General features: G+C 45.0%; 1 protein-coding gene across 1 annotated transcript in view; it reads left to right on the top strand.

The window, feature by feature from the left end:
• Positions 1-15,039: 15,039 nt before the first annotated feature.
• Positions 15,040-17,480, top strand: part of LOC143211244 (uncharacterized) — a 43,836-nt gene continuing 41,395 nt past the window's right edge. Inside the window, exons 1-3 of the mRNA XM_076428731.1 lie at positions 15,040-15,052; positions 15,130-15,594; positions 16,758-17,208. Of these exons, the coding sequence (XP_076284846.1) occupies positions 15,040-15,052; positions 15,130-15,594; positions 16,758-17,208 (929 nt within the window). The remainder of the gene's footprint in view (positions 15,053-15,129; positions 15,595-16,757; positions 17,209-17,480) is intronic.

Here is a 17,480-nt window from a genome sequence, read left to right as displayed (position 1 = left end):
CTTGATCCCCGAGCGTTATTTACTTATTTTCTTTTCCTCGTCGAGATGCGATATACTCGTTCAAACTCCTGCATTCTCATTGCGTTCTACCATCGTTATCGTATTTGTTAAGCCGAATAAAAACGTTGAAACGTGTAACAGGACAGCGACGATATTTCGTCGTTTGTTCCGTCATTCTATTTCATAAAATTCCGAGCAGTTGCGAGTCGGAGAATAGCGTTTCTCGTCACGGCTCTGCCGCAGGAACGGTTCTTCTCGGTTCTCGTTCGTTTCGTAACCGAGAGCCGGAGGTCTCCATCTTTCCCTACCACCTCGATTTCCCGGGCCGAAACACTGTCATTTCTGACATGAGTTCGGCTCGGTTTTTCCCACAGGCGGGATTGTTCGCGTCGACCCCGGCGACCCCGTTCGGTACGCGCGTCGCAACATCATCGTTACATTCACGCAAATGAGCCTGGCCGATGCCTAACACCGAGACACGACAGACACAAACTCTCCTCTGCTCTTCCTCTGGCCCCGGAGGGCTCATGAATCCGCATGAATATGGATCCCGTACGCGCCTTAACGCCGCGTCGCGTCGATCACTCATTGATCCTCGGGTCAGGAGGATGCTCTAACTTCGGGACTGATTATGGCTGTCCCGACGTCATGCCGCGGTATTTACCGAACAGTCATCTTGTCCGACATCGAGGTCTTAACCCTGGCTAAAGAAGGGGACCAGCGCCGATTCGTCCGATGAATTATTAACAAAATTCACTGCCCGAAATGTTCTTCTGTTCTTCTCTCTCCTTCCTTTCTGCAATTTTCATTTCTCTTCCTTTGGAACAGTTTCTTTAGAACCACGAGGCGAAGACAATTTTTTCCACTTGAAAATAAGTGAAAGAGTTTTAGACGCGACAAGTACAATTTCTCTTTCTTTTCGAACTTTTTATGAAAAAGAAAGCCTCCGAAACGTTGGGAGACGAAGAAGGCTTCCGCGTCGGCGCTGAGATCGATACAGGAAAATGATCGTTGTTTACCATTGTTGTCGCGACTCGAACCAATTCAATATTCACGGATGACACGGTGGAAAGAAGGAAACGAAAAGACGCAATTGCCTCTGCGGCTGTGATGTGTTCAGGCATTGGTTATATTCGGCATATCTAGAGTTCGGAACGCGTGACTCACTGCCTCGTATCTGCGCGCGAAACCAATTCGTGTGCTCCGCCGCAAAATGTCGAGAACTATCCATCAAACCGATAATATTGCTCATTTATGTTTCACGGGATCATGGGGACGACCTCGCGAACCTTAACGCCTGAGCGTTTTCTCGCATAGGTGAATATCCATCTTCTGGTGTTTATTAAATAGTCATGTGCTATTCTTAGCAGAAACGTCCACTGATTACTGTCTTTGCGGGCGTAAGCTTTTGTGTCCAAGCCACCGTAAAGGAACCAATAATTCAGATAAACCGAAGAACTAAAAACCAAGTCGGAACAAAGGACGACTGAATTATGCAGAACGCGATGGAACCCACGTTGTTCCATCGGCTATCGAAAGTCGGGGGAGCACAGTGATTCGCAGGGTGTCTCGATAAAACCGTCGGCCCCCTCTGGTTTTCATTTTCCTCTTTTTCAGCGGATAATCGTTAAAGCAGGTGTCCCCGACGAGCGTGGGAGAGTCGAGCGGCCACCCAGCGCAACTCCCAACCCATTACTATAACGAACACCAAAGCGTCGCCATGGCGTCCGTGGAGAAACACACGTGGGGTTATAGTGGCTCGCTCCCGTTTTTTCTCTCCTCTCTCTTTCTCTCTTTCTCTTCGGTTACACCACTCTTTCCCCCGCGCGTCACGAGACCTCTCCGCCGCGCCGGTTCATTATTCTTTTTCCTCGCTTTTTGTTCAGCCGCGTTCTCCGTGTTTCCCTTCGACCTCTTTCGACCGCGGCGCAAAATTGTTCCAGGCAGTCGTAAAAGAGAAGAGTATGTGCAAACAGTAGATTCGTTGTTTCAATCGAATGTCGCCGTGACTTTCGAAGAAAATCAAGAGTAGATTGCAGATGTGCAGGTTGCAAGCTTTAGGATGAGTCCACGTTGGTCCCCGTACGAAAAGATAAATTTTTCGAACAGCAAAGTAGCGCGCAAAGAGTAGAGTAGAGAAGAGAAGAGAGGAGAGAGAGAGAGGAGAGGAGAGGAGAGGAGCGGTTCTGCGCGAGCAGTGAATTAGAGGCCGAATGAGCCGAGCGAGCGTTTCCATAGGCAACGAAGCCCCGTTGCCATCGCGATACCTGGCCACAACATGAAATCGCCACTCTCACGATTTGTTTCGGGCCATTGATGCCACCGCCGGAATCAATTTTAACCGGCGCGGCGCGGCGCGGCGACCCCTTCAGCTGACTGTCGCCCGTCCGTCCATCCATCTCTCGGCCGCCCGGCCCTCGCAACATAAGCGCACCTGACGAATTATCCTACACGCCGGGACTCCATTTTCGTGCTTAATATCAACCCCTTTCGTCTCTCCCCCGCGGGGGGGGGGGGAAGGACGCGGACGGTGACATGGAAATCACTCTTTCGGACGACCGAGCCCGTGGCCACCGTCGACACGTAATTCGGCTTAATGGTGACTTCGATGACGGGGCGATTGACTACCCTCTACTCTACGGCTTCTGTCCGTCGCTACTGCCTTCTCCGTTTGAGGAACCTCGTCGTAGACTTTCCGTCGAGCCTTCCTCGATTTTTCTTAACGTAGATCTACAACTGTAGTACCTTTCTTTTACGATTCGTCAACAAAATTCAACAGCTATTATTTAATAATTTGCTTTATTTCAGCCTTACAGCTAAGAAATGTGTGACTTTGTTTACAATAGCCTACCTGTTCAAAACTATCTTACTTCACACATTCGGTCCATACCTTCTCTCATTCATTTCTATGTCTCACACATTCCTACCCTGTCCTACTCTTTTAGTATCCTAATTATCACTAACCCCACTTAATTCCTTACTGATTCGCTTCCCTCCCCATTCCCTAACTTTTGCATTTTTCGTTTGGTATTCTCTTTGGCTTATTTATCTCTCTTTTCTCTTTTTTTCCTCAACTTCTCCAACCACTCTTCAACCTATCTTCAACCTTGTATATACATCATTTCCGCCATTATCCTACAATCCCTTGTCAAATGCTCTAGGTTTCCATACGTGTCCCCACATAGGTCGCATCCTCGTGCCTCTTCCTCCAGCCAGTATCTTTCAACAGCTATTAGCTTCAACAATTACCAAGTTTCCAACCCCTACTCCACTAATTGTAATTTGCGTTAAGGTTAGTTAACGTCGTCAATATTCTACAGAGATGGCTGTCTCGATTGAACGTCACCCCTTCCTGAAAATTTCAGCTGTTTCCTGTCGCATCAACATTCTGCGGGTCGGAATTCGATTTTCCATGAGCCGACAATTTTCCTGTAGCCCGTTTCCGAAGTACAGTTCCCTTTCCAAGACTCTTGTTTTCTATTTCCTTCTCGCTGCTAAGAGCGACGGGGTGTGCTTTCAAGGGTGTTCGTGCGACGAACGCATCAACCGCTGCGTCATACGTACCGCTCCGGCATTTAGTCGTGTCTACGTGTACATTTTATGTAGGTGGAACGATCTCTCAAGTTCAAGCTCACACGCCACGGTTCTATTTACTCGATAAAGTCGAAAAGTTTCTTTTGAAGCGGCGCGGTGGCGCACTGTGCTCCGGTGAAAATTGAAATTAATTGAAATGCGAGCGACTCAGGCAACCGTAACACCGCGAACGTGAAACCTTAGACCCTGAGCGAGCGCGAACCGCAGTTCGGGGGATCGCGCTGGAATATTTGGGAAATTGGCCTGCGATAAAACAGAAATCTTGGACTCGGCCAATTATCGTTTGACCGGACGAGAAAGCAAATTATTTTCAGGGATGAATTCGGATTGGGAAGAGGATTACAGGGGCTCCGGAAAATTGCGAAGGGAGAATGAAAAACCGAAGGAGAAGAACGTTTCGCGTACGCGACCACTCGTATTTACATAACAATCGCGGATCACGTAACTGCGTTCGCGAAACGTCTTCGCTGGCTTGTGTGCGCGTAGTTTCGTTTGTTCGTGTGCGCATTCTGCGACGTGGAATGTCGTCGTATACATCTTCTAGTTGGACACTCGATCGAGAGCAACGGAGAAGGATAAACCCGCTTCAAACATTTGATCAAAAATTGTTCCAGGATATGTTAAAATCGAGTGGATGACAATGACAATAGACTGCGGAGTTGATGCAAACGCAAAATAGAGAAAAAGGTTGAAACAATTTCATTGTATTATTCTCATTTGCTTGTGCAATTATTAACACTTTACCCACCGGAGACCTATTAATAGAATTTTCAATAATTGTGCTGTACCAGAAGGAAGCATAGAAATTTTCTTTTACATTGCAATCTTAAATGAAACTGATTGATGACGTTATTGAGGGTGACTTGTTAGTTCACATTGAAAATTGCTGTTGCCATTGAAGGTTCCATTAAAAAGTGGTTAGCCTTGTACCATAGATTTTTCAAAATTATGCGATAATCACCGGTCGGTAATGTGTTAACATTTACCAACAGCTAACCCCTAACAGCTAGACTGTGAATTTGTTCGGCAGTAATTCAGCCGTTAATTCGGGCGTGTATCCGATTGGCAGCGAGACTAGTCGAGCACGTTTCCCATCGCGTCGCGACCTTAATTTCCAGGCAACGTGTTTGATGCACCCGTGGTTGCACCTTCGACGTAGTTTCCTTATGCGGCGGAAAAAAGAAAACTGGGATCAACGTGGCGCGAGAGTGAAAGTGCAAGAACCGAGCGGCTAGATGCGCGTCAGTTTACTATCGGCGTGGCCAATAAGATGCAGGGGCGTGCATCGGTCATTATTTATTGCGCGCGGTTGCGAAAATCCGCGGCGCGCATCGATGCGCTTCTTCTCTCGATCCGCTGCGCTGCGTTGCCTTCGATTTCCAATCGGCGCGGCGCGACGATCAGGAAATTGTTACGATTCCGATTCCGAAGTTTCTACGAGTTTTTTAATCTACAATTCTTCTGCGACTTGAAGAAACAAATTCTTATTTAATCCGCGAATACCTTGTACAAATATCCTTTCACACTCTCTAAACGCGCGAGAAACAATTTTGAATGGCCCCCACCCCCAACCCCCGCTGATTCCGAAAGTCGACAAAGAGTACCGAGGAAGGATGTCCATAGTTCAGTTTGCAACGCTCGATTTGCGTAATTGTATGGAGGCAAACCGAAGGAGAGCGCATAGATATGCATGATAGGTTCAGCTCTATTCTCGTTTGACGAGTTTGCTCGAACGGCGCGCGGCGCGGCGCGGGACGGGGGCTGTAGCGGCGAAGAAAAGACGCGCTCCCGATAACGATAAACGTCCTATCGGTCGCCACCGTTCCCCTTTTTCCTTTCCGTCCGACCCCTCCCCTGCCCCTCCTTCTTACGGACAGCTCTCCATTGTCGTCGGATCGCATAATGCACCGATGCGGCCTTCCGACGACCCGCTACACCTTGATCCCACCCATCAACATTTTCTCGAAGAGTCTCCGCGATTTTTCTCGAACGAAACTGCGAAACACATTCTCTTCCAAAATCCCTTATCTCGGAATTCGTTCAACAACAAACCCTAACTCCGGATTCATTTATTTACAACATCAATTCTTTATTTACCACGATTATCGCGAAACTTGTCTGTAAAACTACCAATTCACGTAAACGTTCCCTATCTTTAGTTGTCGCAATCGTCGAGCGACCAGCCAGACAATTTTTATCTTTATATTTGACGTATGGTAACGCGTTATAGGCGCCCGGAAAACAATAACGCCGGTGACAGCGGATACCAGTGGGAGATGAAAAAGTCTGTCAACAACCCCTCGTCCTCGAGAGTCCTCGAGAGAAGGGTCCTTTCGGACGCTCACCCTCGTCTCTCACGAGGCACCATGCGCTCCTATTGGGCGGAATGGAATTCTATGCGACCAATGAACCATCTCGATGGGGTCTCCTACAGGACTGTGTACAACAGGTGAACAACAGGTGAAATATGTCTGGGGACCGAGTTTCGTCGTATTTCGGATGAGGTAATGCTACGCGTAAACCTAAACGTCGCAAATTGGACTCGGCACAGCAGCATACGAAGGTCTCGACGAGGAAATACATTTCCATCGACGTTTCTCGCAGTTCATGCGAAATATTCACGGACGAATATTTACTGAACGATCGTTTTCGACCGTGGTGCAAGTGTTTCGTTTCCTCGAGCCTGTTCTTGAGATACGAGTAGGCGAAACGCCGCGCTTCGCGGACACGACTAACGATAAAAGCGACCTTCCGCGAAATATCGAAGAGTCAAGTGCCAATAAACTGCCATAGACGCGATAGCCGCCGATAGAAGCCTTAAACAGCTTTATTAGCCGCGCGACGGACGAGCAACCAGCAGGTAAATCGAACTAATTGCTCCCCGAGTGTTCTCGCTCGAAAAGATATAGCGATCACGTTCTCTTTTTTTTTTTTTCTTTCTTTTTTGTCTCTCGGTGTTTTCCAACGTTCGCCAACTACGTTGCTTTGTCCGCGCCAGCGCAAATTTGCATTCGGTTTTTTCTCTCTCGGCGATCATTTTTCCTCGTGTCCGCAACTTGCGGCGATAATTCATCAACCGCTGGCTGTGCTATCGTCTTTCCGCGTATTTTCACCCATCGTTGATTACTCAAGTGTGTGGTCGCAATTTTTCAATAATCCTGCTCGTGCACGAATTACTTTGTCGCGTTCCGTAGTATGCACCGGAATGCCTCGATCTGTGCACCCGAAAAATTCGGGTCCGAAATCTTACTTATATCGTGCAGGAACGTTAAATCGAAAGGTTGGGTGCAGAATCGATCGGTCGAGACCGTGACGAGATCGATATCGCAAGATTGAAAGATGGTTTAATCATGATCTGTTGCGAAAGTTGCCCACGATGAAAATCATTGATCGAGCGGACGGTGCACCGTGCACGGTGCAGTAACGTGACATTTCCCGGTCCCGTGCCGCGAGACAAGGCAGCATAATGGTCGTGTCCCGATAGTAAAAGCTCACTTTCGCTTTTAACGAAAATTACGGTAATTACGTCGCGTCACGAATTTTTACCGCGACGTCGCGCCGCGTCGCGTCGCTTCGTCTCGCTCGGCGCGACAAGTGCACCGGGGCGCGTAAAACTCGGGCCTGTTTTCGACCCTGCGGCAGGGCCCGCGATTGGCCTGTTTCCCGGGGATATTTTCATCTGCGCGCGGGATCGTTGACCGTTACGAGCCGGAGATACCGATTAAAACCGAGAACGGGGAGAAAGGTAACGCAACGTAATGTAAATGTGGATGCGGTTGGCGCGTGCGCCTGCAGTAGGGCAGGGCAAGACGACAGCTGTTTCAGTCCTCGAGCAACATCAGTGTTGCACCTGCCTACTTGCTTGCCTGCTTGCCTGCTTGCTTCCCTGTCTGCCCGTTCAGCCGCCTGCCTGCCTGCCTGCCTGCCTGTCTGCTTTGGCTGACTTTTCGCCGTTGCCCGCTTGCCTGCTTGCCTCCTCCATCGTACATTGCCGTATAACCACCTACCTATGTCCCAACGGACTCTATGTATTAGCGGCCTTCGATTTTTGCCGAATCGCCCGCCTAGACCCGGTCAATGAATCAGAAAATCGCCCGGGAAGTCCTCGTTTAGGGGTCTTCGTGGCCTGGTTCTCGAAAGAAGATAGCTGGAGTAATAGCTGTCCACCATGCTGGTGGACGCTACTTTTGAAATTTAATTTCTACAGAATTTTTTAAGGAAATGGCTCAGGTCACAAAAGCTGTCCATCCCTCTATGCTACTACTATTCGGGTTAGGGCAAATGCCCTACTGTCAGCCTTCCCGATAACAAATTGCTGGAAAACGAATATCCGCTAACAAATTGTTGTACATTTAAATGAGCACGACGCCTATCAGCCATTTCCTCATTCCCATCGTGTATCCTCGTGACACATATCTCTGTGCATTATAAAACATTTTAAAAAATAGCATATTAATATTAACGACGCTTAGGATGACCGACTACTGGCCGTCAATGTCTCGCTGCCGGAACAACTACCCTAACACAGGTGTGCAGTGAGCAGGCATTGTACTGTCTAATTTAAAAAAAAAAAGATAGATTCTTTTCAAATGCGTGTATAATATTTAGACGGAGGAATGTCGAAAAATGTGTTCGTAAAATATTGATAAAATTGTTTTTGATGTTCTTGATAAATTTCGACGGGGCACCCCGCATGCGATTTGTAAGACAGCCACGTCAGCACGTGTTAAGAACGTTAACAGTTTATTTTGAGCCGCGTGTGCACGCATAGTTCGGCGACGCCTAATGTATCGGATGCGTCGTCGAACGTCGGCGCCCGCATAAGCAAGCGTGGCACGCGTCACGACGCCCTGTCGCCGGTAAACAAGGCGGTGGAAATGGAAACGAAAGCTAACGGGATTTAAAGAACGATCCGTCTTCGACCGAGTGTCTCTTCGATCACAATTTTCCATCGACTATACCGTTTAAACATAGAGATATACAAAATTCGCAGTTATCATTACGGAATCGGAACAAAAGCTTTCCGGAAACGAGTAACAATTTCATTCTTCAATCAGACATTCCAGTGTCTTTTGTAGATGATAAAAATGTTGTTAAACCCCATCGTAAGAATCTTAGAATGTTCAAGAGACCAAAATTGCTATTAGCGCAAAAAGATCCACGTTCTAGTAAAATGCATTACACGATAAAGCGTGGAAGGAGCTTTAATGCGGAAGAATAAATCAAAGGAGATGGAAATGTTACAAAGAAGTGACGATTAAAACGAGGATCGGCGAAATGTCGACAGCAAGGAAATATTCGTGGAATTTGACGTTTCTATGAATCGAAGGCTTGTCGACGCGCCTCGATCACGGACTCCGCTGGATCACGGCTCGTATGGAGGGCTGGCAGTCAGAATCGTGACTTAGAAGGCTGGCGTTGTCACTGCAGGCCTACTTCATGACAGTAACGGAAGTCTCTTGGCCAATCAATCCATCGATTCTTGGTCAACGGGTCAGTCGGATCAAATGGAAGAGAAAATTAATGTAGCTCGCCGTGGAACGCTTTTGCGTTCCATTCTTCCCGACATAGAAAACAATTCTACACATTTCTCACCGTTAAACGCTTCCTTGCATCGCAATAACATGACGTTCACAATTTTTCTATCTATTTAAACATGGGCGAACCAGATCTTTGCACTTCGCTATTCAAACTCGTAGTGCGCAGCATAATACATGTATTCGGGGACTCCATCACTTTCTTCAATTAAATTATACAGTTATTGGACTGCGAGTCGATTATAGGAAACAGATATTACATCTAGTCTAGCAGACTAAGATTGGTCCAGCGGCCCCACCCACAATTTTCATTGATATTGTGTGGAAAACAATGGTTTTAGGTTGAAAGATAACCCCCTAAAATTTTAACTGTATCATTTCTTTTCTCAGTTGTTAATTAAGATATTTAGATAAAAAAAAAAACGAAAATACTCGAACTTACCTCCTTCATATCATACATTTTTTTCACCATCGTATAATAAAATCGTATAATAATGTTTTCACTATCTGTGTAATATAGCCCAATTTTTTCATGCAAGCAATGAACTTTAATCAATAAAATATTTTCCACTTTGTTCGATGATCTTTTGCCATCTTTCTTGATTATGCCAAGAGCAGGTTATGCCGAGACTCATTTTGAAGGTTACATAAAGGACATAAAATTACATTTCTTGAAAAAAATGTTTCAGACAAAAGTTTCTTGTTTTGTTCGCATAGAATCCGAATCCGTAATAAATAATACCACGTTCCATTTGAAAAATGTAACTTCCGGTCTCAATCACCTATTTCCGGCCGAAACCGGAAGTTAAAAGTATCACCATTTGATACAGCGCATCTGATTTATAAAAGGAACACTTTGAATTTTTGAAAATAACCCATTTTCTAGATTATAAATCGGTGGTACGGGTGGTCTGAGACACCCTGTATATGTATGTATAATGTATAATTGTATAACCGTATATAAAACTATACATATACTACTTATGTAATATTATGCGTCGCGTTTAAAAAGAAATAATTGATCAAGAAGGGACTTGATATCCTGATAAGAAACACACCGCACACTATGCCAATATTTAACTATGTTCCACCAATCCGACCATCTTGAAACTTTTTTATATGTTAGATAAGAAAGAGAACATTGTTCTTGAATTTTTTGGAAGTGGTCACTCGAAGGATTGCTTGCAATTCCTAGCCCTAAAAAATTAAATGATTTTTTCTACCCTTAATAATTTGATCACGATGGTGAAAAAAAATGTATGATATGAAGGAGGTAATTTCGAGTATTTTCGTTTTTATTTTATCTGAATATCTCAATTAACAACCGAGAAAAAAAATGATACACTGGTATTTACCCTCATATCATCCTTATACGAAGGGTTAGCGACTTAAAATTTTAGGGGGTTATCTTTCAACTTGAAACCATTGTTTTTCACACAGTATCAATAAAAATTATGGGTGGGGCCGCTGGACCAATCTTAGTGAGCATTTTAATAAGTCGATAAAACTGTGAGTTCTCAAATACTCGAATCACAGTTTTGGAGTTCGCTCGTTTCCAAAGTGGCCGTTAGTAAACTGTGATAATTGTTTTGAATTTTGACGATTCTCTGATGTCGAGTGGAAATCGCGCGAAATAATTCGATCCGACCGATCGTCGAGCTGCTACGACCGATTTATTGGATCGCGATCGCAATGACAGACGTTACACGGACAAATTGCCGTGACGCAGTCGAAGTCGAAGAATAACGATAAGAGAACCCGTGCAGCGCATCGCCTCGGCCCGTTTCTATTACCGGAATCGAAGTAACGAGGTATTTTCTCATATTATACAGTGTAGCATGCGCGGATTCGCGTATTATATGCGGGAGCACATCAGGCGAAACAAACCTGTTGTTTAGAGGTAACTGTACCGTCTCTTTTCTCTTTACAACCGACTAACTCGCTATGTGTTTCTCAGACTCGCTCGATTGTGACCCCTTGTCGTCGTTGCGCTTTCTTCTCAGCTTCATCGAGCGCGCCTCGCTCGGATCCTGCGGGATTCTCTTTCTGTTACACGGAATTTGTAACAGAAAGTCCGTCCGTCTGACGATAAATACGCATCCAATACATTTTTTAACTTCCCGATTTTATAGGGAAGTTATTGTAATGACCCCGAAAATCGAAAATCAATTTTTTAGCAGATCTTCACGTTTCATGGTCTCATTGCAGTCATTTTAGACTATTTTCAGCAAAATGTTCGTGTGTGTGTGTGTGTGTGCGTATGTCTGTTTCTATGGTATCAAATTTTTCGTTAACGTTTTCAGAAAAAGTAACAACGCGATCAGGATGATGAATGATGCAATCGATGTGCCCCGCTGTAACTTAGAACTGATTAGATTTTGGTCCATTTTGGTCAAGTAGTTTTTTAGTTTTTTTAGTTTTTTTCGAAAGAAGTTCATTCAACAATGCAATTTATACGAGAGAACGGAAAGTTTCCACCGAAGAAACAAACGTAATTACACAACAAATTTTTTTTCAATTTTTTTGTACCTTATGATGATGTTTCCGCTTACAATAATCGAAAATTATCCCAATGCAAGAGTGAGTTAATCATCTCTACTCCCGAGAATACATTTTCAAAGAATATCGATGAAAGTACAAAGAAAATTTATATTACAATCTTTAAAAAAACAATCAGTTCAAAACGAATTATTAACTCAGATTAAATTGAAAATTAATATAAACTATATGACAATTATTAATAACATTGATGTTGAAAACGGATTGGTTAATGGAGCACACACACATGCGGAATATTAAAATTTATTACTTTTCAAGAAAATACTAAAATTCCGTCTATATTGTGGTTAGATTTTCAATTGGCCAGAGTAGGAGTGAAACTAAGAACTCGTTATCGTGATTATATGAAAAATGCAAATATTCATCAAAATTTAACACCAATAATAAAATTATCGAATCAAGTAAATATGTCGAGTGAGGAAAAATATCAAATCACACGTAGTCAATTTCCAGTGGTTCCTGCTGAAGCGATTACGATTCAGAAAAGTCAGGGACAAACATACGAGAAAGTATGTTTGGATTTTAAAAAATCAGAAAGGCGAACTTTACAAATGTTGTATGTAGCACTTGAGCAGAGTTTCAAAATTGAGCGCGGTTTATTGTATTTTGGGACAATTTAAATTAACAGTATCGAAGAAAACCAAGATCAATACTGCAAACCCGGATAATGATGAGTTGTATCGTTTGCGAAAAACTAATTAAGACAATTTATTTTGCAACATTAGTATGCTATAACAAGGAACCAAGCGAGCAACGAGCCTACGATGTTGGTTTAATGCGACGCCATATAGCAAACAGTTTGATAAGTAGAAAACTATTGAATTTCCCTGGAAACGTATAATCTTCTTAAAATGTACACTTAATATAATGATAATAATATACTACAACTAACTAATCGGGAAGTTCTTTGTGTGACTCTTGGAGAGTCACACACCAAATAACATCCGTACCACTAACCCTCTCGCGAGCTCGCAAAGCGAGCGAGCTACGACAACCCTCTAGTTCCTTTAATAAATGTCTCGCATGTCCAACTTTCGAAATTTCTGCTGGATTTGTAGAAGTTAATTTTGCGGGGGCTCGTACGGGAGGGATGTTGAGGCTGCATCGACAGAGCGATGACAGATGTTGCAGCCGCGCTAGATAATTAATCTGCCGGCGGAATGGATCCTCCGAACGACGGGCGTGGAGAGATGATTATCGAGCGCGTTTAGTTTTATTAGCTCGTCGCTCGAGAAGGGGGCGGTTGACCCCTGGCTCTACGCGCCCTTCTCCACCCCCCTTTCGTGATTTCGGTTGAACGTGCCTCGGGATATCTAAATCTACCGGCGGGGAATCCTGTGAAAAGTAAACCTCGTTGCCACACAAAGGATCCTGGGATGGCAGGGAGCAGAGACGCCAAAAAACAAAAGTTAAACAAACGAGAGAAATTTTATCCTGAATTGTGACAAAAAAAAGGCTGGATCTGAGAAAAATGTTCTCGGCAGCTTCCGTGTGTGCGGAACAATTTCATTATTTAGAAAAATAGGGCTGTTCGAATTTGGGAAACCTTCAAATGCTAGAATCAGTCCAACACTCTACAGAATTATGTGTTCATTTAAGTACATACATTTCGAAGAGACATTTTACAGAGGCGCTAGGGGTTTACAAGAGAATCGAAGCTGACCGATCTGCCTCAGCTCCAGCAAATTGTTGAGCCCGGTGGAGCATCGACGCGAGCTGCATCCTGCGAGAGAGAATCGTCTTCTCGCGAAGCACAGTCGATTGGCAGAGGATCGACTTTCGCATCGTAGCCGAAGGGAAGATCGATTCTCAGGAAGCCAATTAAAGCAAAGAGGAAGGAGAAAAGGAGGAAGAGGAGTCTCGGTGATCGATCGGCCCGAGAATGGGAGCGCGAGGAAAGAAAACGCGGACGAGGTCCACCTACGTGGAGAAGGATAAACGATCGATCTCCCCATCGGAGAATTAAAAAAAAACCGGTAGAAGGGGAACGAGAGACGAAAAAAGGGCGAAGAAGTTTCCTGGGGCCGGTTCCTCCCTCCCTGGGACCCTCTCCCTCGACTCTGGGACTCCGAAGGCTCTTTGGTAGCGTGGTGCCACGCACCCTGACATTATCTCCCGGTTTATTATATGTATAGGTACCTGGTGGCACGCGCCGCGCCGGCCGGCCCGGCCCGGCAACAGCTGCTCTCGTCCCGAACACCGGAGGTGGATGAATAAAGTGAGAGGCACACCTTGCTGCAGACGCGTGCCGGCAGCCTTCAAGATGCGAATACCGAGATCCTTCGTGTGTCTGTCTGGCCGTTGCCCTCCTGCCTCTTCTCTATCTCCGGGAATCGGATTCGGTGAAATTTCAGCGTTGCATCCGCGCGTCGCGACGACATTTGACCGTTGCGACATTGCGGGGACATTGCGTTTGGTCAGTTCGGGATCAGTCGGAACAGGAGACATGGTTTGTTTAGCAGCGCTGAGAGGATTGGACGGGATTCTGCGAGGAATATCGATGGTGTCTTTGAACAGCTACGGGGTACAGACATTTTAAATATTTTTACTCGGTGATAATTGAAACGATCCGATGGAACCACAGCTCCACCCTGATCCCCGAGCATCCTTCTATAGCGACGAGCCAGCTCGTCGCGCGTCGCGTCGTTATCGAAAGTCAATAAACGGTGACCGTCGAGACCACCATCACCTCTGGAAGTCGATTCGGATGACAATGGGGCCGATGATGGTGCATCTGCGAGTGCGCATATAACATCGCGACCATCTTGCAGATGCGGGACCCGTGTTTGCGCATGTGTAAGAGAGTCAGCTCCCGTTGTGTATATCGCGGCATTCATCCCGGAGCATGAAGGGTAGCACCTGCTGCCGAGCTGAGCCAACAATGAGCAACATCGCCCGGATGAAGATCCTCGCATAAAATTTCTTCCTCTCTGTTCGCCTTCTCTCCTCTCTCCTTTTCTCTCCCGGTCCGGTCCGCTCCGGTTCTACTTGTCTTTCTCGTTTTATCGCTACGGAGAGCCGACTCACCGTGCACCGCGCCGCGCCGTACGCCCGAAGGTCTGCGTGTGGCGCGACGCGTGCAGACTCCCGTCTCCCGTCTCGTTCCCTTAACCCAGATACGTCCGCTGATATTTTCGGTCAATTTTTCACTCTTACTTTCGCGCCGCCACGCTCCTTAATCCGGAATCTGCCTGCCCCTCCCCTTTATAACGCTCCCTAAAACAATGCAATGAACGCGGATCATTTTGATCTCGCATAAAATTACAAAAATACCTTTTGTCCTCGAATCAGCATCTACCGATGGCGTCTACCGGTTTCTAGATCCGAGAATAATCCCGATAATGAGGAGATGGGCAAACAAGGTGAATGAAACGGCAGACAATTGGAGCCACCCTTAACGCGTCCACCGGAGCCGACGAAAATAACTCACTCCGCGCAGAGAAAGATGTCCCGAGGCTTCCTTCCGGAGCACCCGGTCATTTAGCATCGGTATCAGCTGGAGGATCTCCGCCCGAAGGAAACTCGGTATCGCCGGATTATCTGCACGGCACATGTATTAAGTATTACGGGAATGATCGCCGATTGACCTTTCGAACCGACTGCGGCTGTGTTCTGCCGCGCGAACCCAGCGATCCGGCACCGGGCGAGCCGATAAGATCGCATCTCTCATCTGCTCTTCTCTCGGCTCGCTCTCCTCTCCTTCCTCCTACCACTACCTGCATCGCGGGTCTCGTGCCGGCACCTTTAACTCCGCCGATGTCACCTGCTGCCTTAAGAAACGCGAGGAGAGTCCGGTCGGAGGGAACCAACAGATACCTATCGATGCTCGACGACAGGGTGGAAAAAGACTCCTTCCGTCATCCATCGTTTGCTCGGCCAAGTTTCCCCGTTTCACGTTCCGATCGTTCGTTCATCACGAATAATTACCCTAATTGTCATTTTTATAAACCAATCGATTTCTATCGCGAATCCGAGGGGGGACTTGTTTCGGTGGCTAGACTGCTAGCTGCTCGAACCAAGTGACAATTTCTTATCTGTTTTATACAGTAGTCGAAATTTCTATAAAGTCATCTTCTTTTTCATAGATATTTTAAAAATATCACCATTTTTGTTGATTTATCGTATCTGGTCTTGTGCCTTGTAGACACTCGGATAGAGGGACTGCGTACTCTAGACCGCTATGTTTACTATTTACGTTCTTTTTTCAATTTTTTCCTGTGTGGTGCAGAACACAAGTGCGAAGTTTCTATAAAGTCACTTAGTGTTTCTCTGTATTCTGAGCAGAGAACTACGAAAAACTGCGAATATTCTAAAAGTATTAGTTTTAGAACTCACAGAAATCCCCTGTTTGTTATAATTTGATTCACGTGTCTGAGAATGCCGAGAGGAAAAGTACTAACAAGTGAAGAAAAAGCATCAATCGATACTTATAAAGATATGGGCTGCTCTACTCGCGCAAATTCCTAAAAAAAACTAATCGGTCATACACTGTGATTAATAATTATATCAGTTTACTTGAAAATTACGGAAAAAATCATCTTAAAGGTAGTAATAAAAAATAGTCGAAGAGACAACATTCAATATTAATGAGGTCTGCAGCTAAGGAAAGGAAAAATGCGGCACAATTTCGAGCTGAATTGGAGCTTCCAGTAACAACAAGACGTGTGCAACAACTTTTAAATTCTTCTCGATAAAAATACAACGTAAACCAGGCCTTAAAGAAGTACATAAACCGGCCCGTATTGATTTCGCACGGGCACAAAACGCAGTGACTTTATAGAAATTTCGACCACTGTAATGGTTTGTAATTAGTCCAGTCAACGAAAAGTTGTAGAGGGAAATAGAAGGAACACAATTTTCAACTTTAGGTCTTTGTTTGGACTAGTTAGGCGGTAAACATACTAAAAGTCCACACTCCTAGGAGGTGAGCGGGGTGCAGGGGGGCACGTAGAAGGTCCCCTTTTTCGGTTTTCCGCGTATATCTCGGAAACTATGCGTCCTAGCGATGAGACCATTTTATACAAAATTAAAACTGACAAAATATGCCACAAGATTGATTCGATTCAGTTTCAGCTCACTCAATGTCCGGACACAAAGCAAGTCTTCAAGCATTGGTCAAAAAGAAAACACCACATGCTATCTGGACGCACTGTATGCTTCACAGAGCAGCTTTAGTGTCAAAACGTATGAGCGAGGAACTGAACAACATTTTTACGGAAGTTATAAAAATTATAAATTACATTAAGAACAGTCCTTTGAGAGCTAGGCTGTTTGCAAAGCTGTGTGTTGATATGGGAGCTGATTATACCTCACTTCTGTATTATTGCGAAGTTCGCTGGCTATCTCGTGCAAAAGTGATTCAGAGGGTGTTTCAGCTCAAAGAAGAAATAGCAACCTTTCTCGAAGAAAACCACCATGAAGAGGCACATTTGTGGATGAACGATAATTTGATTGTTAAACTTGCCTATTTGGTTGAAATTTTTGGAAAATTGAGCGGTTTAATTAAATCAATGCAGGGGTCACAAATGCATCCCCTTGTTCAAAAAGACAAAGTAAAAGCTTTCATTAAAAAGCTGGAGTTATGGAAATCAAATTTACAAAAGAATTAGTTGGAAATGTTTTCACTTTCAAAAGATTTCTGGGACACAGTCAATATTGAAGCGAGCAAAAATCTTTTTATCGAACACTTGGATGGTTTAGTGCTGCATTTTTCAAATTATTTCAAAGACCTTGATTTCTCAAAGGTTTTGTGGATACAGAATCCATTTATCGACAATCAAGAAGACGAAT

Source organism: Lasioglossum baleicum, chromosome 1 (assembly GCF_051020765.1).
Source record: "Lasioglossum baleicum chromosome 1, iyLasBale1, whole genome shotgun sequence".
NCBI classification, from domain to species: domain Eukaryota; kingdom Metazoa; phylum Arthropoda; class Insecta; order Hymenoptera; family Halictidae; genus Lasioglossum; species Lasioglossum baleicum.
The sequence above is the reverse complement of the archived record's forward strand: the minus strand, read 5'-3'. Positions and strand labels throughout refer to the sequence as shown.